General features: G+C 42.9%; 1 protein-coding gene across 3 annotated transcripts in view; it reads right to left on the minus strand.

The window, feature by feature from the left end:
- The window catches only part of LOC106572061 (neural cell adhesion molecule L1-like protein), a 112776-nt gene that overhangs the window by 51293 nt on the left and 35371 nt on the right, over window positions 1-26112 (minus strand). For 2 of the 3 annotated variants that reach the window (XM_045696134.2, XM_014145838.3), the window contains exons 2-10: window positions 15663-15859; window positions 14638-14746; window positions 14287-14474; window positions 14029-14151; window positions 11277-11447; window positions 8401-8512; window positions 8058-8239; window positions 1384-1518; window positions 810-950 (exon numbers count right to left, since the gene is read on the minus strand). In XM_045696134.2, the coding sequence (XP_045552090.1) occupies window positions 810-950; window positions 1384-1518; window positions 8058-8239; window positions 8401-8512; window positions 11277-11447; window positions 14029-14151; window positions 14287-14474; window positions 14638-14746; window positions 15663-15744 (1243 nt within the window). In that variant the 5' untranslated portion in view covers window positions 15745-15859. Of the gene's footprint in view, window positions 1-809; window positions 951-1383; window positions 1519-8057; window positions 8240-8400; window positions 8513-11276; window positions 11448-14028; window positions 14152-14286; window positions 14475-14637; window positions 14747-15662; window positions 15860-22952; window positions 23154-26112 lie in introns of those variants that run through there. The other variant, XM_045696133.2, reaches the window with a different exon arrangement.

Consider the following 26112-nt stretch of genomic DNA (forward strand, 5'->3'; position numbering starts at 1 on the left):
AAATAACTTAGAAAAATTGCTATTGACTCAGAACAGGGCAGCACGGCTGGCCCTTGGATGTACACAAAGAGCTAATATTAATAATATGCATGTCAATCTCTCCTGGCTGAAAGTGGAGGAGAGATTGACTTCATCACTACTTTTATTTATGAGAGGTATTGACATGTTGAATGCACCGAGCTGTCTGACTAAACTACTGGCACACAGCTCGGACACCCATGCATACCCCACAAGACATGCCACAAGAGGTCTCTTCACAGTCCCCAAGTCCAGAACAGACATTGGGAGGCACACAGTACTACATAGAGCCATGACTACATAGAACTCTATTCCACATCAAGTAACTGACGCAATCAGTAAAATTAGATTTACAAAACAGATGAAAAAAAACACCTTATGGAACAGCAGAGACTGTGAAACAACAAACATTGGCACAGACACATGCACACAGACACAGACACAGACACAGACACACACACACACACACACACACACACACACACACACACACACACACACACACACACACACACACACACACACACACACACACACACACACACACACACACACACACACACACACACACACACACACACACAGATTTAGTACTGTAGTTATGTGGTGGAGTAGGGGCCTGAGGGCACACAGTGTGTTGTGAAATCTGTGAATGTATTGTAATGTTTTAAAATTGTATAAACTTCCTTCATTTTGCTGGACCCCAGGAAGAGTAACTGCTGCTTTAACAGCTAATGGGGATCCATAATAAATACAAATACACACACAAAGTGCTAATGTCCAGTACTGACTTATGATCATGATGTTAGCATTAGCCAGGATGGTGCCATGTCTGTTGGAGACTTCACACTGGTAGACGGCACTGTCCTCAGGCCTGGCCCTGTGCAACACTATGGTGTCATCAAGCACTTGTCTGTTCGATGACGGGCCATCTGAAAGAACCAGAAAGAAATGCTTAAAACCAAACACGAATGCAGATTCTATAGTAGTGGTAGTCTTTGTATCTGGCCTGTATATTGCCTGATTATTGATATTTTATTGTGTTACTATTTTATTTTTATCTATTTGTTAATTTTCTTACTTTTTAACTGCATTGTTGGGAAACGGCTCATACGTAAGCATTTCACAGTAAAGTCTACATCTGTTGTACTCAGCGAATGTGAAAAAAATCAATTTGATTTGATTTATAGGATGCTGAGCAACAACTGGACCAAATGCAACACAGTGAAATTACTATTGTTTTACACAAAACTACAAAGATAATTTTTGTATCTTATATAGTCAAGTGAAGTGGGTGGACTGGGCACTGAAGTAACCGGCAAGGAGAGAGGTCAGGGTTCATATGTTAGAGGTCATCTCACTCACCGTCCAGAGGCTGTCCGTTCTTCCTCCATGAGATAACCGGCCGTGGCTTTCCTGAGGCAGAGCACTTGATGTGCACGTCAGAGCCAACAACAGCTAGCTGGCCCTTGGGTGGCTCCGGCTGCCATCTTGGTGGCTCTGTGAGACATACAGTGCATTCGGAAAGTTTTCAGACCCCTTGACTTTTTCCACATTTTGCTACATTACAGCCTTATTCTAAAAGGGACAAAAAAAATGTTTCACATCAATCTCCACACAATACCCCATAATAACAAAGTGAAAACAAGTTTTTATAAATGTTTGCAGATTTATACAAAAACAGAAATACCTTATTTATATAATATTACTGACCCTTTGCTATGAGACTCGAAATTGAGCTTGGAGTTGAACTTGGAGTCCGCCTGTGGTAAATTCAATTGATTGGACATGATTTGGAAAGGCACACACCTGTCTATATCAGGTCCCACAGTTTACAGAGCATGTCAGAGCAAAAAACCAAGCCATGAGGTCGAAGGAATTGTCCGTACAGCTCCTAGACAGGATTTGTCGAGGCACAGATCTTGTGAAAATGCATGCAGCATTGAAGGTCCCCAAGAACACAGTGGCCTCCATCATTCTTAAATGGAAGAAGTTTGGAATCACCAAGACAATTCCTCGAGCTGGCCACCCGGCCAAACTGAGCAATCGGGGGAGAAGGAACTTGGTCAGGGAGGTGACCAAGAGCCCGATGGTCACTCTGAGAGCTTCAAAGTTTCTCTGTGGAGATGGGATACCCTTCCAGAAGGACAACCATCTCTGCAGCACTCCACCAATCAGGCCTTTATGGTACAGTGGCCAGACGGAAGCAACTCCTCAGTAAAAGGCACATGACAGCCCGCATGGAGTTTGCCAAAAGGCACCTAAAGGACACTGACCATGAGAAACAAGATTCTCTGCTCTATTGAAACCAAGATTGAACTCTTTGGCCTAAATGTCAAGGGTCACATCTGGAGGAAACCGGTCACCATCCCTATGGTGAAGCATGAAGCATGGCAGCATCATGCTGTGGGGATGTTTTCAGCGGCAGGGACTGGGAGAGAAGTCAGGATTGAGGGAAAGATGAACGTAGCAAAGTACAGAGAGATCTGCTCCAGAGCGCTCAGGACCTCAGACTGGGGTGAAGGTTCACCATCCAACGACCCTGAACACACAGCCAAGACAACGCTTTAGGACAAGTCTCTAAATCAAATAACATTTTATTGGTCACATACACATGGTTAGCAGATGTTAATGTGAGTGTAGCGAAATGCTTGTGCTTCTAGTTCCGACAGTGCAGTAATATCTACAAAGTAATCTAACAATTTCACAACAACTACCTTGTACACACACAAGTGTAAAGGGATAAATAAGAATATGTACATATAAATATATGGATGAGCAATGGCCATGCGGCATAGGCAAGATGCAGTACATTTACATTTTAGTCATTTAGCAGACGCTCTTATCCAGAGCAACTTACAATAGTGAATGCATACACTTTTTTTCTTTTCATACTGGTCCCCCGTGGGAATCGAACCCACAACCCTGGCGTTGCAAACACCATGCTCTACCAACTGAGCCACATGGGACCATAGATGGTATAGAGTACAGTATATACATATGAGATGAGTAATGTAAGGTATGTAATCATTATATAAAGTGGCATTGTTTAAAGTGACTAGTGATACATTTATCACATCCAATTATTAATTATTAAAGTGGCTAGAGATTTGAGTCAGTATGTTAGCAGCAGACACAATGTTAGTGATGGCTGTTTAACAGTCTGATGGGGTTATGGTATGGGCAAGCATAAACTACGGACCACGAACAGATAGAAGCTGTTTTTCAGTCTCTCGGTCCCAGCTTTGATGCACCTGTACTGACCTCGCCTTCTGGATGATAGCGGGGTGAACAGGCAGTGGCTCGAAATGCGTCTGTGTGGGTGGACAATTTCAGTTTGTCTGTGATGTGTATGCCGAGGAATTTAAAACGTTCCACTTTCTCGATGTGGATAGGGGTGTGCTCCCTCTACTGTTTCCTGAAGTCCGCGATCAACTGCTTTGTTTTGTTGTCGTTGAGTGTGATGTTATTTTCCTAACACCACACTCCGAGGGCCTATTCTCCTCCCTGTAGGCCGTCTCGTTGTTGTTGGTAATCAAGCCTACCACTGTAGTGTTGTCTGCAAACTTGATGATTGAGTTGGAGGCGTGCATGGCCACGCAGTCATGGGTGAACAGGGAGTACAGGAGAGGGCCTAGAACGCACCCTTGTGGGGCCCCAGTGTTGAGGATCAGCGGGGTGGAGATGTTGTTTCCTACCTTCACCACTTGGGGGAGGCCCGTCACAAAGTCCAGGACCCAGTTGCACAGGGCGGGGTCGAGACCCAGGGTCTCGAGCTTAATGACAAGTTTGGAGGGTACTATGGTGTTAAATGCTGAGCTGTAGTCAATGAGCAGCATTCTTACATAGGTAATCCTCTTGTCCAGATGGGATAGGGCAGTGTGATTGCGATTACGTTGTCTGTGGACCTATTGGGGCGGTAGGCAAATTGGAGTAGGTCTAGGGTATCAGGTAGGGTGGAGGTGATATGATCCTTGACTAGTCTCTCAAAGCACTCCATGATGACAGAAGTGAGTGCTACAGGGCGATTGTCGTTTAGCTGAGTTACCTTAGCTTTCTTGGGGACAAAAACAATGGTGGCCCACTTGAAGCATGACTGGGATTGGGATTGATTGAATATGTCCATAAACACACCAGCCAGCTGGTCTGCGCATGCTCTGAGGACGCGGCTAGGGATGCCGTCTGGGCCAGCAGCCTTGCGAGGGTTAACACATTTAAATGTTTTACTCACGTTGGCCACGGTGAAGTAGAGCCCACAGGATTTGGTGTCAGTGGCACTGTACTGTCCTCAAAGCGAGCAAAGAAGTTGTTTAATTTGTCTGGGAGCAAGATGTCAGTGTCTGCGACGGGGCTGGTTTTCTTTTTGTAATCCGTGATTGACTGTAGACCCTGCCACATACGTCTTGTGTTTGAGCAGTTGAATTGCAAATCTACTTTGTCTCTATACTGACGCTGAGCTTGTTTGATTGCCTTGCGGAGGGATTAGCTACACTGTTTGTATTCGGTCATGTTTCTGGTCGCCTTGCTATGATTAAAAGCAGTGGTTCGCGCTTTCAGTTTTGCACGAATGCTGCCATCAATCCACGGTTTCTGGTTAGGAAAGGTTTTAATAGTCACCATGGGTACTTCCTAGGTTTTGGCCTTTCTAGGGAGTTTTTCCTAGCCACTGTGCTTCTACACCTGCATTGCTTGCTGTTTGGGGTTTTAGGCTGGGTTTGTTTCTGTTGGCGTGAAGCTTGAAGAAACCGGATGGCTGTACCGACTCTGATAACATATATCCAGAGAGCCATGTTTCCGTGAAACAGAGAATGTTACAATCTCTGATGTCTCTCTGGGAGGCAACTCTTGCTTGAATTTCGTCTACCTTGTTGTCAAGAGACTGGACATTGGCGAGTAGTATACTCGGGAGCGGTGAGCGATGTGCCCGTCTACGAAGCCTGAACAGAAGACCGCTCCGTCTGTCCCTTCTGTGGCGCCGTTGTTTTGGGTCGCCTACTGGGATCAGATCCATTGTCCTGGGTGGTGGTCCGAACAGAGGATCCACTTCGGGAAAGTCGTATTCCTGGTCGCAATGTTGGTAAGTTGACGTTGCTCTTATATACAATAGTTCTTCCCGGCTGTATGTAATACTTAAGATTTCCTGGGGTAACAATGTAAGAAATAATACAAAAAAAATTAAAAATACTGCATAGTTTCCTAAGAACGCGAAGCGAGGCGACATCTTGCTAACTCTACTATAGAGGTTGTGCGTACGGCCCAGTACATCACAGGGGCAAAGCTTCCTGCCATCCAGGACCTCTATACCAGGCGATGTCAGAGGAAGGACCTAAAAATTGTCAAAGAATCCAGCCACCATAATCATAGACTGCTCTCTCTGCTACTGCATGGAAAGCGGTACCGGAGCGCCAAGTCTAGGTCCAAGAGGCTCCTAAATAGCTTCTACCCCCAAGCCATAAGACCCCTGAACAACTAATCAAATGGCTACACATATCATTTGCATTGCCCCCCCCCCCCACCCTCTGGGACGCTGCTGCGACTCTCTGTTATTATCTATGCATAGTCACTTTAATAACTCTACCTACATGTACAGTTGAAGTCGAAAGTTTACAAACAGCTTAGCCAAACACATTTAAACTCAGTTTTTCACAATTCCTGAAATGTAATCCTAGTAAAAATTCCCTGTCTTAGGTCAGTTAGGATCATCACCTTATTTTAAGAATGTGAAATGTCAGAATAATAGTAGAGAGAATTATTTATTTCAGCTTTTATTTCTTTCATCACAATCCCAGTGGCTAAGAGGTTTACATACACTCAATTAGTATTTGGTAGCATTGCCTTTAAATTGTTTCACTTGGGTCAAACTTTTCGGGTAGCCTTCCACAACCTTCCCACAATAAGTTGGGTGAATTTTGGCCTCACGGCTTCATGGTTGGGATGGTGTTCTTCGGCTTGCAAGCCTCCCATTTTTCCTCCAAACATAACAATGGTCATTATGGCCAAACAGTTCTATTTTTGTTTCATCAGACCAGAGGACATTTCTCCAAAAAGTGCGAACTTTGTCCCCATGTGCAGTTGGAGAAGTGGCTTCTTCCTTGCTGAACGGCCTTTCAGGTTATGTCAATATAGGACTCATTTTACTGTGGATATAGATACTTTTGTACCTGTTTCCTCCAGCACCTTCACAAGGTCATTTGCTGTTGTTTTGGGATCGATTTGCACTTTTCGCACCAAAGTACGTTCATCTCTAGGAGACAGAACGCGTCTCCTTCTTGAGTGGTATGACGGCTGCGTGGTCCCATGGTGTTTATACTTGCATACTATTGTTTGTACAGATGAATGCCGTACCTTCAGGCATTTGGAAATTGCTCCCAAGGCTGAACCAGACTTGTGGAGGTCTAAAAAAAGGTCTTGGCTGATTTCTTTTGATTTGCCCATGATGTCAAGCAGAGGCACTGAGTTTGAAGGTAGGCCTTGAAATACATCCACAGGTACACCTCCAATTGACTGAAATTATGTCAATTAGCCTATCAGAAGCATCTAAAGCCATCACATAATTTTCTGAAATTTTCCAAGCTGTTTAAAGGCACAGTCAACTTAGTGTATGTAAACTTCTGACCCACTGGAATTGTGATACAGTGAGGTATAAGTTAAATAATCTGTCTACAAACAATTGTTGGAAAAATTACTTGTGTCATGTACAAAGTAGATGTCCTAACCGACTTGCCAAAACTATAGTTCATTAACAAGAAATTTGTGGAGTGGTTGAAAAACGAGATTTAATGACTCTAACCTAAGTGTAAATAAACTTCCGACTTCAACTGTACATATTACCTCAATTACCTCGTCAACGGTGCACCTGCACATTGACATTGACTCTGTACCGGTACGCCCTGTATATAGTCCCAATATTGTTATTTACTGCTGCTCTTTAATTATTTGTTATTCTTATCTCTTACTTTTTTGTTGTTGTATTTTCTTAAAACTGCATTGTTGTTTAAGGGCTTGTAAGTAAGCATTTCACTGTAAGGCCTACACCTGTTGTATATTCGGAGCATGTGAAAAATAACATTTGATTTGATTTGATGTCCTTGAGTGGCCCAGCCAGAGCCCGGACTTGAACCCCATCAATCATCTCTGGAAAGACCTGAAAATAGCTGTACAGCTACACTCCCCATCCAACCTGACAGAGATTGAGAGTATCTGCAGAAAATAATGTGAGAAACTCCCCAAATACAGATGTGTCAAGCTTGTAGCATCATACCCGAGAAGACTCGAGGCTGTAATCGCTGCCAAAGGTGTTTCAACAAAGTACTGAGTAAAGGGTCGGAATACTTACATAAATGTGATATCATTTTTGTTTGTTTTGTCTTATACATTTGCAGAAATGTCTAAAATCCAGTTTTTCTTTGTCATTATGAGGTATTGTGTGTATATTGATGAGGGGGAAAAAACTATTTAATCCATTTTAGAATAAGGCTGTAATGAAACAAAATGTGGGAAGAGTTAAGGGCTCTAAATACTTTCCGAATGCACTGTAAAGAGAGTCTTTGTCAGTCTAGGGTTGATCTGACCCATGCCAGATCTTACAACGCCAGGATTGGTATTTTTTATTTATCAGCTAACCAAACCATATAGCATATAGCAATCTGGTGCCTGGCGGCACAGTCGATGACGTGGCATGCAACCATTGGTTGATTCATCTAACGTCTGAGCAGGGGAGCGCAACCTATGTAATGGCAACCATAATCCTTTGTATCTAACAAAGACGGTCGCCTGGAGATTTGTCCATCATTGTAAAGACGATAAATGACCTCTTCTAGAATGCTTTAGGCTCTAATAAGAAATCAATGTTTTCCTTTGACAATGTAGCTGCTGTAAGTGAACGCAACACCACAAGAGAGGTCTTAAAAAGGTATTAAAAACGGTTAAACGTACACTGTATAACAAAGGGCGTAGGCTTCACTTGGACATTGTAGAGGGGACAACAAACTTTTTTGCGGGGGACACACTGAAAGTATAACCTGCCTCAGTCTACTCACCCTCCACCATGACGTTGAAGTAGTGGACTGTGTCTCCGACAGAGTTCCTCGCCTCACACATGTACTTCCCATCATCCTCCTCTTCAATGTTATATATGGTTAATCGTTTCCCAAAGTTTTTTATATTTGCCCGTTTCGGTAGCTTCTCTCTCCTTCTTGTCCATTTGATCACAGGAGTTGGACTGAGTAACAAGATGAGAGAAAACAAGATATGATTAGTGAAAAATGATACACACATTCTATAAAATGTAATAATACAACATGTTCAATGCAGATCCAGTCACTGAAGTTATGAATAAATATTCTGTAATACTAAATTGAGAAATGATTATACTCCACTTACAATCCCTCTGCTATACACTCTAGCACCAGCTCCTCTCCTTTCACCAGCCATACCTCTGACTGAACACCAGAGGGTACCAGAAGGCTCGGTCTTCTCTCTGGAATGGCATAGGCTTCCATGGGCAGAAAAGGACAGGCATAAGATGTATAGTAGGTATATTCTGAAACCCTAGGAGCAACTGCAGTAGGTGTTTGTCCACACTTGAGTCTTTTGGTACACTCTCCTAGAATATGTACAGTACCAGTCAAAAGCTTGGACACACCTACTCATTCAAGGGTTTTTCCTAATATTGTACTATTTTCTACATTGTAGAATAATAGTGAAGACATCAAAATTATGAAATAACACATATGGAATCATGTAGTAATCAAAAAAGGGTTATACAAATGAAAATATATTTTATTCTTCAAAGTAGCCACCCTTTGCCTTGATGACACCTTTGCACACTCTCGGCATTCTCTCAACCAGCTTCACGAGGAATGCTTTTCAAACAGTCTTGATGGAGTTCCCACATATGCTGAGCACTTGTTTGCTGCTTTTCCTTCACTCGGCTATGAAAAGCCAACTGACATTTACTCCTGAAGTGCTGACCTGTTGCACCCTCTACAACCACTGCGATTATTATTATTTGACCCTACTGGTCATCTATGAACGTTTGAACATCTTGGCCATGTACTGTTATAATCTCCACCCGGCACAGCCAGAAGAGGACTGGCCACCCCTCAGAGCCTGGTTCCTCTCTAGGTTTCTTCCTAGGTTACTGCCTTTCTAGGGAGTTTTTCCAGGCCACCGTGCTTCTACATCTGCATTGCTTGCTGTTTGGGGATTTAGGATGGGTTTCTGTATAGTACTTTGTGACATCGGCTGATATAAAAAGGGCTTTATAAATACATTTGATTGATTGATTGATTGATTGATTGATTGATTGATTGATTGATTGATTGATTGACTCTGCAGTCCAACTCATCCTAAACCATCTCAATTGGTTTGAGGTCAGGGGATTGCGTAGGCCACATCATCTGATGCAGCACTCCATCACTCTCCTTGGTCAAATAGCCCTTACATAGCCTGGAGGTGTGTTTTGAGTCATAGTCCCACTAAGCCCAAACCAGATGGGATGAAGTATCACTGCAGAATGCTGTGGTAGCCATGCTGGTTAAGTGTGCCTTGAATTCTAAATAAATCTCAGATAGTATCACCAGCAAAGTACCCCCACACCATCACACCTCCTCTTCCATGCTTCAAGGTGGGAACCACACATGCGGAGATCATCCATTCACCTACTCTGCATCTCACAAAGACACAGCAGTTGGAAGCAAAAATCTAAAATTTGGACTCATCAGATTTCCACCGGTCTAATGTCCATTGCTCGTGTTTCTTGTAAGAAGCAAGTCTCTTCTTCTTATTGGTGTCCTTTAGTAGTGTTTTCTTTGTAGCAATTCGACCATGAAGGCCTGATTCACACAGTCTCCTCTGAACAGTTGATGTTGTGATGTGTCTGTTACTTGAACTATATGAAGCATTTATTTGGGTGGCAGATAACTCTAATGAACTTGTCCTCTGCAGCAGAAGTAACTCTGGGTCTTCCTTTCCTATGGCGGTCCTCATGAGAGCTGGTTTCATCATAGCACTTGATGGTTTTTGCGACTGCACTTCAAGAAACATTCAAAGTTATTGAAATTTTCTGGATTGACTGACCTTCATGTCTTAAAGTAATGATGGACTGTCATTTCTCTTTGCTTACTTGAGCTGTTCTTGCCATAATATGGACTTGGTCTTTTACCAAATAGCACTACTTCTGTATACCACCCCTACCTTGTCACAACACAACTGATTGGCTCAAATGCATTAAGAAGGAAAGACATTACACAAATTAACTTTTAACAAACCACACCTGTTAATTGTATTGCATTCCAGGTGACTACCTCATGAAGCTGGTTGAGAGAATGCCAAGAGTTTGCAAAGCTGTCATCAAGGCAAAGGGTGGCTACTTTGAAGAATCTCAAATATAAAATATATTTTTATTTGCTTAACATTTTTTGGGTTAGTACATAATTCCATATGTGTTATTTCATAGTTTTGATTTCTTCACTATTTTTCAACAATGTAGAAAATAGTAAAAATAAAGAAAAACCCCTGCAATGAAACTTTTGACTGGTACTGTATATATTTTTTTCACACAGATAAAATTGCATAGATGAATCTCATTCAACGTGTGCATATTAAACATGTATTGACTTTTCCTGTAAGTTTGAGCCTTTAGTCAGTCAAATACTATGAACTGTAATGGGATATTATCATTCATGTTAAAGTCAAATATAATGTTAAAGCAACTCCCCACTGCTGTCACTGTCATCTAGCTCACCAGCAGATTTTACTGAAATGTAAACAAAATATGAAGACCCACCTTGATCCAATGGAGCCATGTCTATTGCTCTGATCTGAAGTACATGCCTGCATTTTTTTTCACCTGCACACTTTGCACTTATACTTTTGTAAAATAAAACCATATATAATGTTGATAGACTTTTGCATCCGACAATTGTCTTTGACATGTGTGGGGACAGCACTCCTCCGTCTCCTTACAGCATCACTGCATCTAGTGTCCTGAACATGCCCTTTCAACTCCTACTCAACATGTAGGGCAGGGTTCTCAACCTGGGAGTGGTATGTTGCTGACCGGTCTTACAGATACCTATTTAATCAGTTTTTTTCAAGTGCTACTTGTAAGGTAAGTGTATCGGAGCCTTAATGTTGCACTTAGAATATGAGGATTTCCTCTTGGTCTAATGTTTAGAGGAAGGACTATAGCTTGCCAGTCCCTGGTATAAAACAGTTGAGAAACATTGATGTAGAGCATCACACTGTCAACCTACAGCTCTTGACGACCACCGACATGGCTGTCTTCTGAACGATGGTCCGTATGGCGGAGAATGCGGCGAAGCAGCAGTAGTCTCTCCGGCTATCCTTCTCCAGGGCGTTGGAGAAGTAGAGGTTGCCGTCATGGCCCATGGACACCCTCTCATCCTGTTCAATATGTTGGAGACCTGGAGGAAACAATAGATCGTTTTCATTAGGAGACAATGGAAAATGTTTTGCAACAGAAAGCGACAATTTGTGTTTAATATTGAACAAGGCGAAAATGTGTGTTTCTTATTGGAAGTGTAAAGGAAGAACTGGGGTCACATGACTTGACTGACCATACTGTGGCTTTAAATATGGTTGGATAGCAATTAGGTAAGAGTGGGGTTATAGAAGTAGGGTTGGTCTGTCCATTCATAGTTTTAGACATGAATGGGAAAAATTCAAGCAAGGGGGAGGCCGATGACATCAAAGGGCACCATCAGACCAACTCCTTGAATGGCCTACTCCATAAAGTTTGCAAAAACACTACTATGCTGAAAACATATTTTTTTTTATGTGTGATGATTACTTTATTTATACGTGGGATATTGTTTTCAACAAGTTCAAAAATAGCTGGAGTGCATCTTTAAAGCTACAAACACCAAACCAATGTTGACATGTTCAGACTTAAATTGCTGATACTAAACTCAGCAAAAAAAGAAACGTCCTCTCTGTCAACTACATTTATTTTCAGCAAACTTAACGTGTAAATATTTGTATGAAGATAACAAGATTCAACAACTGAGACATAAACTAAACAAGTTCCACAGACATGTGACTAACTGAAATGGAATAATGTGTCCCTGAACAAACGGGGGTCAAAATCGAAAGTAACAGTCAGTATCTGGTGTGGCCACCAGCTGCATTAAGTAGTGCAGTGCATCTCCTCTTCATGGACTGCACCAGATTTGCCAGTTCTTGCTGTGAGATGTTACGCCACTCTTCCACCAAGGCACCTGCAAGTTCCCGGACATTTCTTGGGGGAATGGCCCTAGCCCTCACCCTCCGATCCAACAGGATCTTTTTGCCAGTCCTGTCTGGTCAAGCGATGGTGGGTTTTTGCCCATAGGCAACGTTGTTGCCGGTGATGTCTGGTGAGGACCTGCCTTACAACAGGCCTAAAAGCCCTCAGTCCAGCCTCTCTCAGCCTGTTGTGGACAGTCTGAGCACTGATGGAGGGATTGTGCATTCCTGGTGTAACTCGGTCAGTTGTTGTTGCCATCCTGTACCTGTCCCGCAGGTGTGATGTTCGGATGTACCGATCCATTGCCGGTGTTGTTGCACGTCCCCTTGCCACTGGGAGGACGATCAGCTGTCCGTCCTGTCTCCCTGTAGCGCTGTCTTAGGCCTCTCACAGTACGGACATTGCAATTTATTGCCCTGGCCACATCTGCAGTCCTCATGCCTCCTTGCAGCATGCCTAAGGCACGTTCACACAGATGAGCAGGGACCCTGGGCATCTTTCTTTTGGTGTTATTCAGAGTCAGTAGAAAGGCCTCTTTAGTGTTCTAAGTTTTCATGACTGTGACCTTAATTGCCTACCATCTGTAAGCTGTTAGTGTCTTAAAGACCGTTCCACAGGTGCATGTTCAATAATTGGTTATGGTCATTGAACAAGCATGTGTTAAAACCCTTTACAATGAAGATCTGTGAAGTTATTTGGATTTTTACGAATTATCTTTGAAAGACAGGGTCCTGAAAAAGGGACGTTTCTTTTTTTGCTGAGTTTATGTGCTGTTTAAACTATAACCATTTAATATGTGCATAAAAGCTCCATAGGCTTCAATAGGAAATAGTGACTAGCTAGCTAGCTATCTACTAGCCAAGTCCTGGACCAGAGCTGGCCCAAAACTAGTGCGGACAAGAACTAGACCAGAACTAGTGCAGCCCAGATCTGAACTAACTGTGGTCTAGCTCTGATCCGTACTAGCTCTGGTCCAGCTCTAGGCCAGGACGTAGCTAGTAGCTAGCTAGCTCTGGTCCCGCTCTGATCCAGGGCGTAACTAGCACCTAGCTAGCTCTGGTCCCCGCACTAACTAGCTCTGGTCAATGCTCTGGTCCAGGGCGTAGCTAGTATCATTGGTCTAGCTCTGGTCCACATTAACTAGCTCTGGTCCAGACTGACTCAACTTAGATTTTCTTCAGGAAATTTCATTTTCTAGTTGCTAGTTTAGAATTCTTATTTAATTTCTTATTTTTATTTGGACCACTTTATGAGAAGCTGCTCTCAGCTCTAAAAAACAAGCACTTCTATTTGAGTTCCTTGCAGAATTGAAAAGTGTGTGATTTGGCTAGATGGGATAGGACGGCTGAGAGCCTAAGCATATGGCCTCATCCCCATTGAGACACTACTTCATACAGTGCTGTGATGTCATTAGACCATAGACTCTCTTTTGGCTATGGTGAGAAAAAGGTGACAAAATGTCCAAATGTAAAGGGAACTATGTTGAGCGGCCCTAATTCTTCTTGTGTAATAACAAAAAAAGCTAATTCCCATTACTATGCCAATTTAAAACAACTACTCAATTACTACATAAGAACATCTCAATACTATTTTGTGACTTGAGTAGTAACAATATTACAACAGAGGTATAAGAGCAACCTAATGTAAAGTGTTACTGTATTCTATTTCAATTGAAATGTGTATAAATTGACATTTTCCCTTCTTAACTAGTTTCAGTTGGATGGTGCTGTAAAGATTGAACTAGTGGTCTATTTTCTCACCAATAGTCATCCAGTAGATCTTTCGTGGAGGGATCCCCTGTGGTGGATTGCATTCCAGAATCACAGGCTGGCCCTCTTTAACAACGATTGGGGCAATCTTCTCTTTGGGGAACTTTGGGGTACCTGTGCAATGGTTAGGCATGTTTTACTCATGTCAACACCTTTAGATAGGATTCAAAATGTAACACACACAGTCTTGCTGTAAGATGCAAAACTGTTCACTATGCCAGGTTCTTACAACATGAGAGTGGCACTCACTTGGTACAATGAGTTCAATTTCCTCTGATACTGCTGTTCCCAGATTGTTTGAAGCGTAGCACTGATACTTCCCCTGGAACTGCGCAAGGAGCCCGCTATGAATCACAAAACTCCCATTGTTTCTCTCTTTTTTGACCCCCAAGTCGAAGAGGGGATCTATGGCCTGGCCATCTTTTGTCCATCTGTATCTGTTGGGGCAATGAAGCATTTTATAATGCTTGGTTACAGTTATGATATTTAGCTAGAGATGCAACAATAAGCATTGGATTAATGCTGATAGTGTGAACAATCCATAAGCATAAGGGCAAAAAACAGGGAGATTCTAGGACGAATCGCAGTCATCTCACTCACACTGGTTGTGGGTTGCCTTTGGCTTCACATCTCATGGAAAAACTGCCTTCAAAGGGTAAGGCAATGACAGGGCCAGCGGTCTGCACTGTTATGGTCGGTAGCTGCTCCACTGCGGGATGAAAAGATACAAATCATACATTCATACCTCCATATCGCTTTCATCAAACAAACACTTTAACAACTTGACTACCATTATGGGGTTTGGTCATGTTTTGTGCAATGTACAGCAGGAATAGTATAACTTGTGCTTGTTGGAAGATTAATATTGAGAAACTAGCTCTATTTGCCCACATGTCTGAGCTAATAATGAACTGCAGTGCAGACAGCGATTAAACCAACAAGACATACCAATCTTGCACCGCATGTTACACATGCCTGGAGTAAATGACCCGTCATAGGCATGAATTTAGTTAGCCAGTCCATTTCTCTGACAGCTGGACCATATACTCTCTCTTCACTGCCCATTATGGGCATAGGCTGTGTCTAAAACATTCCCCTATAGACTATAAAATATACTGAATGTACAAAAGACTATGAACATGTTCTTTCCATGACATAGGCTGACCAGGTGAATCCTGGTAAAAGCTATAATCCCTTAATGATTTCACTTGTTAAATCCACTTCATTCAGTGTAGATGAAGGGAAGGAGACAGGTTGAAGAAAGATTTTTAAGCCTTTAGTCAATTTAGACATGGATTGTGTATGTGTGGCATTCATAGGGGAAATGGGCAAGACAAAATATTGAAGTGCCTTTGGGGTATGGTAGTAGGTGCCAGGTGCACCGGTTTGTGCCAAGAACTGCAATGCTGCTGGGTTTTCACAGTCAACAGTTTCCCTTGTGTATCAAGAATGGTCCACCACCCAAAGGACATCCAGCCAACTTGACACAGCTGCATCCCTGTGGAACACTTTTGACACCTTGTAGAGTCCATGCGCTGACTAATTGAGGCTGTTCTGAGAGCAAAAGGGCGGGGTGTTCTTAATGTTTTGTACACTCAGTGTAGGTTGCCCATACTGCACTTTACCTTCCAGGGGGATATCGAGTCCTCTGGCCCTGGAGGTCAAGGCCAAGAGGAAAGCAAGGCCCAAGCTCCACAGCGACCTCATCACCCCACCGCCGTTGAGCAGAGACTGTTCAGGAGAGCAGGCGACACTACTGACACCACCACGGCTTTGGCCCACTAGATCAGCGGATATCTGTCAACACTTAGAGGGATAGGACCTAGATGTGCAGAGACACAGGGAAATATAAAAACTGTCAGTAACCCAGTGGTGTGTACTCATGGAGGCAAGGGAAGTCATTTTCCTTCAATTTGCAAGAGGCTGAATGTATCTCACTGGAGAAAGCATCTGAGCGAGCAAAACAGTGCCTGTCTTTTTCAGTATGTGTATCCCATCTATCTGATGCTGTCTGGTAAAATGAGAATGACATTGTTGCCCCATTGAACACAACGGAAGCCAGCCAGCATTTAGCCTCCCTTGATAATAAAAAATGTAATAATAATAATAATAGGCAATCAGCATTGCGCTAAACTGAGTGAGCTCAACTGTGAATTATCCTGGCGCACCAAAATAAAACTGTAAATGGAAGCGAGTTTGGACTTGTCTTCACACCAATCATATCACATCAAAAGTAGAACGTAATTTACAGAAAAACGTACATTTTTACTAGAGGTCAACCGATTATGATTTTTCAACGCCGATACCGATTATTGGAGGGCAAAAACCCCGCTACCGATTAATCGGGCAATTTTTATATATTTGTAATAATAACAATTACAACAATACTGAATGAACACTTATTTTAACTTAATATAATACATCAATAAAATCAATTTAGTCTCAAATAAATAATGAAACATGTTCAATTTGGTTTAAATAATGCAAAAACAAAGTGTTGGAGAAGAAAGTAAAAGTGCAATATGTGCCATGTAAAAAAGCTAACGTTTATGTTCCTTGTTCAGAACATGAGAACATATGAAAGCTGGTGGTTCCTTTTAACATGAGTCTTCAATATTCCCAGGTAAGAAGTTTTAGGTTGTAGTTATTATAGGACTATTTCTCTCTATACCATTTGTATTTCATATACCTTTAACTATTGGATGTTCTAATAGGTACTTTAGTATTGCCAGCCTAATCTCGGGAATTGATAGTGCTTGAAGCACAGCGAAGAGCTGCTGGCAAATCACGAAAGTGCTGTTTGAATGAATGCTTATGAGCCTGCTGCAGCCTACCACTGCTCAGTCAGACTGCTCTATCAAATCATAGACTTAATTATAATAACACACAGAAATACGAGCCTTAGGTCATTAATATGGTCAAATCCAGAAACTATCATTTCGAAAACAAACCGTTTATTCTTTCAGTGAAATTCGGAACTGTTCCGTATTTTATCTAATGGGTGGCATCCATAAGTCTAAATATTGCTGTTACATTGCTCAACCTTGAATGTTAAGTCATAATTATGTAAAATTCTGGCAAATTAATTACAGTCTTTGTTAGGAAGAATTGGTCTTCACACAGTTGGCAATGAGCCAGGTGGCCCAAACTGCTGCATATACCCTGACTCTGCTTGCACAGAACGCAAGAAAAGTGACACAATTTCCCTAGTTAAAAGAAATTCATGTTAGCAGGCAATTTAAACTAAATATGCAGGTTTCAAAATATATATTTGTGTATTGATTTTAAGAAAGGCATTGATGTTTATGGTTAGGTACACATTGGTGCAACGACAGTGCTTTTTTCGCGAATGCGCTTGTTAAATCACCCGTTTGGCGAAGTAGGCTGTGATTCAATGACAAATTAACAGGCACCGCATTGATTATATGCAACGCAGGACAAGCTAGATAAACTAGTATTATCATTAACCATGTGTAGTTAACTAGTGATTATGTTAAGATTGATTGTTTTTTATAAGATAAGTTTAATGCTAGCTAGCACCTTACCTTGGCTCCTTGCTGCACTCGCATAACAGGTAGTCAGCCTGTCACGCAGTCTCCTCGTGGAGTGCAATGTAATCGGCCATAATCGGTGTCCAAAAATGCCGAATACCGATTGTTATGAAAACTTGAAATCGGCCCTAATTAATTGGCCATTCCAATTAAATCGGTCGACCTCTAATTGTTACATCTCGTAGTGCCGTTGTCCTCTGGTGACTAGCTAAATAAAATCATCCATTTCCTAAATTAGCCATGGATGGAGATAGGGATTTGGACTTGTGGTTTTACTTATTGGCAAACGATTATAAACAGTAATTCTGATCCAACCATAAATTCCTACATTGTGCCCCTGGCCTGAGAGGATGGAAGTTCAATATGTAGCTAGATGTAGTAGGCTGATGTTAACTAGCTGGCCTGGCGCACCATTGGTCATGAAAGGAAGTTAGGCTATTGAGCAAGCATTTTTGCCAGGTAGCCTAGGACAACAAAAAGTAAAAGCGTGTACTGTATCACAGAGCCATAGACCGTTTTGGCAACATAAACAGCATCCCTATACTGACTTTTAGTGGAGAAAAGTAAATCTTGAATTGCCCAAGGGACAATTTGCTTTGCCTATACAAATCAGTAAATAAATGGAAGCGGAGCGGTTAAATTGCTTATATGTACTAGTAAAATGATATATAAAATGCATTGGGTACAGTTTGATAGACTACCCCTCAGACAGTCTAAAATAATCTAATGGGCAGCACCATTGCCCAAGCAAATACTGAAGCAACCCAGCTAGGCAATCACCATGTCTTTCCTTACTCCAATCCAAGTATTGAAAGACAGTTAAACTCTCTTCTGAATAACAGTAATGTCCCATATCACACATCCTCTCTCAATGGGTGTAATTCATTGGTACATCATTGTTGTAAAACATGCCAGTGGTTTGGGATTACCCTTGTTTAGATTAGACGAGGTACGATCACGAATATCCTACCAACGGAACATCAAAAACTGTAATATCTTATGTTTCACGGAATCGTGGCTGAATGATGACATAGATATTCAGCTAGAGGGATATACGCTGCACGGCAAGATAGAACAGCACACTCCGGTAAGACGAGGGGGGGCGGACTGTGCATATTTATAAACAACAGCTGGTGCACGATATCTAAGGAAGTCTCTAGATTTTGCTCGCCTGAAGTAGAGTATCTTGTGATAAAATGCAGACCACACTATTTGCCTAGAGAGTTTTCAGCTATACATTTCGTCGCTGTTTATTTATCACCACAGACGGACGCTGACACTAAGACCGCACTCAGTCAGCTGTATAAGGAAATAAGCAACCATGAAACCGCTCACCCAGAGGCGGCACTCCAAGTGACTGGAGACTTTAATGCAGGGAAACTTAAATCAGTTCTACCTAATTTCTATCAGCATGTTAAATGTGCAACCTGAGAGAAAACAATTCTAGATCACCTGTACTCCACACACAGAGATGCGTACAAAGCTCTCCCTCGCCCTCCATTTGGTAAATCCGACCACAATTCTATCCTCCTGATTCCTGCTTACAAGTACAAATTAAAGCAGGAAGCACCAATGACTCGGTCTATAAAAAAAAGTGGTCAGGTGAAGCAGATGCTAAACTACAGGACTGTTTTGCTATCACAGACTGGAAGATGTTCCGGGATTCTTCCGATGACATTGAGGAGTACACCACATCAGTCACTGGCTTTATCAATAAGTGCATCAGTCACTGGTTTTATCAATCAGCGCATCGAGGACGTCGTCCCCACAGTGACTGTACGTACATACCCCAACCAGAAGCCATGGATTACAGGCAACATTCACACTGAGCTAAAGGGTAAAGCTCCCGCTTTCAAGGTGCGGGACTCTAACCCGGAAGCTTATGAGAAATCCTGCTATGCCCTCCGACGAACCATCAAACAGGCAAAGCGTCAATACAGGGCTAAGATTGAATCGTACTACACCGGCTCCAACGCTCGTCTTATGTGGCAGGGCTTGCAAACTATTACAGACCACAAAGGGAAGCACAGCCACAAGCTGCCCAGTGACACAAGCCTACCAGACGAGCTAAATCACTTCTATGCTCACTTCGAGGCAAGCAACACTTAGGCGGCTTGCATGAGAGCCTGAGCTGTTCCGGACAACTGTGTGATCACGCTCTACGTAGCCGACGTAAGTAAGACCTTTAAAACAGGTCAACATTCACAAGGCTGCAGGGCCAGACGGATTACCAGGACGTGTGCTCTGGGCATGTGCTGACCAACCGGCAGGTATCTTCACTGACATTTTCAACATGTCCCTGATTGAGTCTGTAATACCAACATGTTTCAAGCAGACCACCATAGTCCCTGAAGGCAACCTGCCTAAATGACAACAGACCCGTAGCACTCACATCTGTACCCATGAAGTGCTTTGAAAGGCTGGTAATGGCTCACATCAACACCATTATCCCAGAAACCCTAGACCCACTCCAATTTTCATTCTGCCCAAACAGATCCACAGATGATGCAATCTCCATTGCACTCCACACTGCCCTCCTTTTCCATCTGGACAAAAGGAACACCTACGTGAGAATGCTATTCATTGACTACAGCTCAGCGTTCAACACCATAGTACCCTCAAAGCTCATCACAAAGCTAAGGATCCTGGGACTAAACACCTCCCTCTGCAACTGGATCCTGGACTTCCTGATGGGCCGCCCCCAGGTGGTGAGGGTAGGTAGCAACACATCTGCCACGCTGATCCTCAACACTGGAGCCCCTCAGGGGTGCATGCTCAGTCCCCTCCTGTACTCCCTGTTCACCCACAACTGCATGGCCAGGCACGACTCCAACACACACACCATCATTAAGTTTGCAGACAACACAACAGTGGTAGGCCTGATCACCGACAACGACGAGACAGCCTATAGGGAGGAAGTCAGAGACCTGGCCCGGGTGGTGCCAGAATAACAACCTATCCCTTAACGTAACCAAGACTAAGGAGATGGTTGTGGACTACAGGAAAAGGAAGACCGAGCACACCCCCATTCTCATCGATGGGGCTGTACTGGAGCAGGTTGAGAGCTTCAAGTTCCTTGGTGTCCACATCAACAACAAACTAGAATGGTCCAAACACACCAAGACAGTCATGAAGAGGGCACAACAAAGCCTATTCCCCCTCAGGAAACTAAAAAGATACGGCATGGGTCCTCAGATCCTCAAAATGCTCTACAGCTGCAACATCGAGAGCATCCTGACCGGTTGCATCACTGCCTGGTACGGCAATTGCTCGGCCTCCGACCGCAAGGCACTACAGAGGGTAGTGCGTACGGCCCAGTACATCACTGGGGCTAAGCTGCCTGCCATCCAGGACCTCTACACCAGGCGGTGTCAGAGGAAGGCCCTAAAAATTGTCAAAGACCCCAGCCACCACACTCATAGACTGTTCTCTGTACTACCGCATGGCAAGCTGTACCGGAATGCCAAGTTTAGGACAAAAAGGCTTCTCAACAGTTTTTACCACCAAGCCATAAGACTCCTGAACAGGTCATCAAATGGCTATCCGGATTATTTGCATTGTGTACCCCCCCCCCCCCCCCCCCAACCCTCTTTTTACGCTGCTGCTCCTCTCTGTTTATCATATATGCATAGTCACTTTAACTATACATTTTGTACATACTACCTTAATTGGCCCAACCAACCAGTGCTCCTGCACATTGGCTAACCGGGCTATCTGCATTGTGTCCCGCCACCCGCCACCCACCACCCGCCAACCCCTCTTTTACGCTACTCTCTGTTTATCATATATGCATAGTCACTTTAACCATATCTACATGTACATACTACCTCAATCAGCCTGACTAACCGGTGCCTGTATATAGCCTCGCTACTGTTATTATTCACCGTCTTTTTTACTGTTGTTTTTATTTCTTTACTTACCTATTGTTCACCAAATACCTTTTTTGCACTGTTGGTTAGAGCCTGTAAGTAAGCACTTCACTGTAAGGTCTACACCTGTTGTATTCGGTGCACGTGACAAATAAACTTTGATTTGATTGTAAAACTGGGATGGCAGCATCAAATGGCATGCTTACAGTAAACCTTATTGGCACATAATATAAGATGCTGCTATGGATGATTGCTAGAGTGGGTAGACTTAAGTTTGTATATAGTAGTAAGCCTGTGGGTATTGTGGGTTTCAGCCTGTGGGTACAGTGGCATTGCCAAAGGGTTCACTCTACAAACTAATCACTCAGTCACGAGAGCGGGAGTCTGCCTTGTCCAAACACAAACCAGTGATGTATCTCCCGCCAACCTCCCACAATGGAGTGTAACGTTGCCGGTTGGTCCTAGTTAGTAATATGGGTTAATGCAGGTTAATTTGGCAATTACTGTACACCAGGGCTAGGATTAGTCCAATTCAACAATGGAATTGAGAGTCAAGTAACACATTAGAAATTGCCCAATATTCTCAGTGAGGTTTAGTTTTCAATTTGTGAATTGAATTTCAATTGGAATTGAATAGTTGGTTGCCTTTTTGCGACAGAAATAAACCTAATCCATGGTAAAGCAACTACGGTATGGTAAAACAGTCACAGCATCACACGATGAACCACATATATTTCAACCAAAAAAAAAAAAAAAAAAGACTCCAATATTTCTGTACATACTGAAATCTTGTGATTAATTTGTTTTTTCATTGTAGAAAAAATATATATGTAAAACAGTCCATAAAATGCGGGCAACCTTGCTTAAAGTAACAGAATTTGACCCTTTATCCAGATTTTGTTGATCCTGACAACAAAGAATCAACATTATGCCTGACCTTACCAAGGATGTAACTCATTCAAGCTAAACAAAGCCTCTGTTTCATATACTTAAATAACCCTTTGGATTATGAAAATGATTGGGCTTCCTCAGGGTACAGTATGTGCATGGAAGATTATGCAACAACCTCCCAGTTTACATTGACTCAAATAGCCAAAGTTGGATGAAATAAAACGTCAATTAATTCATTAATGTGATGAAGTCCATTCTTGCAGTATTGAAGATACGCAATGCTTTGGGATATAAACAGGTAACATGCTCCCAACATTTGTTTGGAAGCAGAGGGATCTATTACCAGACCACGTCAGGATGTTGAACCCTCCAATCCCCAGGGATTGTGTTTACATGACCAATAGTCGGCCGAGGAATGAGTGTGGGTCCACCACACTGCTAATCCCTTTACCACAGCAACTCAAAACACACATTGTATTGTACCTCATTACTTACTGACTTGAAATTCCAAACATACTATTAATCATCAATCCATTGAAAAAAAAACTCCTTTCCAAAGAGCAACAACATACAGTAAAGGGCATGGAAAATAGAGTATACTCACTGGAATTTTTCAACTGTGGATGCCTATAGGCTGTGAGCAAATCACCTGCACTGAAAGTCCATTTAAATGCCTCAGACATCTGTGCTGTGCAAGTTCAGGCACACAGGACAGGAACAGACAGTGAGCATTCCAGCTCACCCTTCACGTTGCTTATTTTTCGCCTAGTGAACGCCTCTCGTCCACCCCTCCACTCAAGCGGCTAAAGGAGCTATAGGAGATTCACTGAAGTGACATATGTCGGCAAAGCCTCTCACTTGGCAAAGAGGCTCTCTAAGCCGACCGACAATGACTTGGACAAAGCCACGGCCACAGGGCTATTCACAGAGCATTAAAGAATGGGGGGAGAGGAAGTACAGGCATGCCTCTCTGTCCATACCCCTCCTCACCCTGCACTACCACCCCATGCCTCCCTTCACTAAACATGTGCATGATGACACCCATTTACACCCAGCCTATTTTAATGATTATAATGCAATGGGTCTTAGCTCCATTGAAGAGAGTGGAGCGCTGGATGACATCTGCTTTCATCAAGCCTCATCTTTGTAGTTGTGTACAGCACTGGCTTGAGGGGTGGATATTGTTGCTAGAGAAGGACATACACTGCACTCACTGCATGGTTTTACATGTCTGAAAACTTAGGCACAACAGGCAACTTGTATCAACACATAACGGGTCTTTTTGTGAGCTGTCTGTTACACAATATCAGCTAGGCTTGGGCGGTATACTGTATACTGGGTGTTTAGAAATACCAACGGTAAAAAAATAAAAAACATACACTACATGACCAAAAGTATGTGGACACCTGCTCCACTCTTCTGGGAAGGCTTTCCACTAGATGTTGGAACATTGCTGCGGGACTTGCTTCCATTCAGACACAAGATCATTAGTGAGGGCGGACACTGATGTTGGGCGATTAGGCCTGGGATTGAGGTCTGAGATCTGTGCCAGCCGGTCAAGATCTTCCACACCAATGTTGACAAATCATTTCTGTATGAACCTCGCTTTGTGCATGGGGGCATTGTCATACTGAAACAGGAAAGGACCTTCCCCAAACTGTTGACACAAAGTTGGAAGAACAGAATCGTCTAGAATGTCATAGTATGCTGTAGAGTTAAGACTTCCCTTCACTGGAACTAAGGGGCCTAGCCCTAACTATAAAAAAACAACCCTAGACCATTATTCCTCCTCCACCCAACTTTACAGTTGGCACTAAGCATTCGGGCAGGTAGTGTTCTCTTGGCATCTGCCAAACCCAGATTAGTACGATTGGACTGCCAGATGGTGAAGTGTGACTCATCACTCCAGAGAACACGTTTCCACTGCTCCAGAGTCTAAATGGCGGTGAGCTTAAAACCACTCCAGCCGACGCTTGGCATTGCCCATGGTGATCTTACTCTTGTGCGGCTGCTCGGCCATGGAAACCCATTTCAGAAAGCTCCCGACAAACAGTTATTGTGCTGACGTTGCTTCCAGAGGCAGTTTGAAACACCGTAGTGACTGTTGCAACCGAGGACAGACCATTTTTATGCGCTGCACACTTCAGCACTCGCCGGTCCCATTCTGTGAGCTTGTTGTGCCTAGACGTTTTCAATTCACAATAACAGCACTTACCGTTGACCGAGGCAGCTCGAGCAGGGCAGAAATATGACAAACTGAAAAAAGGTGGCACCCTATGGCGGTGCCAAGTTGAAAGTCACTGAGCTCGTCAGTACAGGCCATTCTACTGCCAATGTTTGTCTATGGAGATTGCATGGCTGTGTGCTCATTTTTTTTTTTGACACCTGTCAGCAACGGGTGTGGCTGAATTTGAAGGGATGTCGTGTAGCTGGGAGGGTTAATCAGGACAACTGACTGAACAGAATTCATTTGCCTCCACTTGACTCTCAGCTGTGCAATACACAGTACCAGTCAAAAGTTTGGACACATCTACCCATTCAAGTGTTTTTCTTTATTTTTACGCACTGCTTATGTATGCCAGTTAGGCACTACACCCCTTGTAAAGGAGATTCATGTGCTTAATTTTAATAATTTATTTGGGCACTTTAGTTGTGATACAAACCTTATTAAAACATATAGTCATATGGGCTAGGCCACATGAGGTGTGTGACTATGATTTTTTTTAAACGCAAAAAAAGACATTGTTTCTTATGCTGGGCATCATTCACAAGGCTAATATTGTCACTCATCAGACTATTCTTTATTTGATCTTGTCTTTACATATACTAAATAATATACAGTACCATTCAAAAGTTTGGAAACACCTACTCATTCAAGGTTTTGTCTTTATTTTTACTATGAAATAACACATAGGGAATCATGTAGTAACCAAAAAAGTATTAAACAAACCAAATATATTTTATATTTGAGATTCTTCCAAGTAGCCACCCTTTTGCTTGATGACAGCTATGCACACTCTTGGCATTCTCTCAACCATCTTCACCTGGAATGCTTTTCCAACAGTCTTGAAGGAGTTCCCACATATCTGAGCACCCGTTGGCTTCTTTTCCTTCATTCTGCGGTCCAACTCATCCCAAACCATCTCAATTGGGTTGAGGTTGGGTGATTGTGGAGGCCAGGTCATCTGATGCAGCACTTCATCACTCTCCTTCTTGGTCAACTAGCCCTTACACAGCCTGGAGGTGTGTTTTGGGTCATTGTCCTGTTGAAAAACAAATGATAGTCTCACTAAGCGCAAACCAGATGGGATGGCGTAGCGCTGCAGAATGCTGTGGTAGCCATGCTGGTTAAGTGTGCCTTGAATTCTAAATAAATCACTGAGTGTGTCACCAGCAAAGCAGCCCCCACCATCACACCTCCTCCATGCTTCACGGTGGGAACCACATATGTGGAGATCATCCTTTCACCTACTCTGCATCTCACAAAGACACGGCGGTTGGAATCAAAAATCTCAAATTTGGACTCATCAGACCAAAGAACAGATTTACACCGGTCTAATATCCATTGTTCGTGTTTCTTGGCCCAACCAAGTCTCGTCTTCTAATTGGTGTCCTTTACTAGTGCTTTCTTTGCAGCAATTTGACCATGAAGGCCTGTTTCACGCAGTTTCCTCTGAACAGTTGATGTTGAGATGTGTCTGTTACTTGAACTCTGTGAAGCATTTATTTGGGCTGCAATCTGAGGTGCAGTTAACTCTAATGAA

Source organism: Salmo salar, chromosome 15 (assembly GCF_965601325.2).
Source record: "Salmo salar chromosome 15, fSalSal1, whole genome shotgun sequence".
Taxonomy (NCBI): Eukaryota; Metazoa; Chordata; class Actinopteri; order Salmoniformes; family Salmonidae; genus Salmo; species Salmo salar.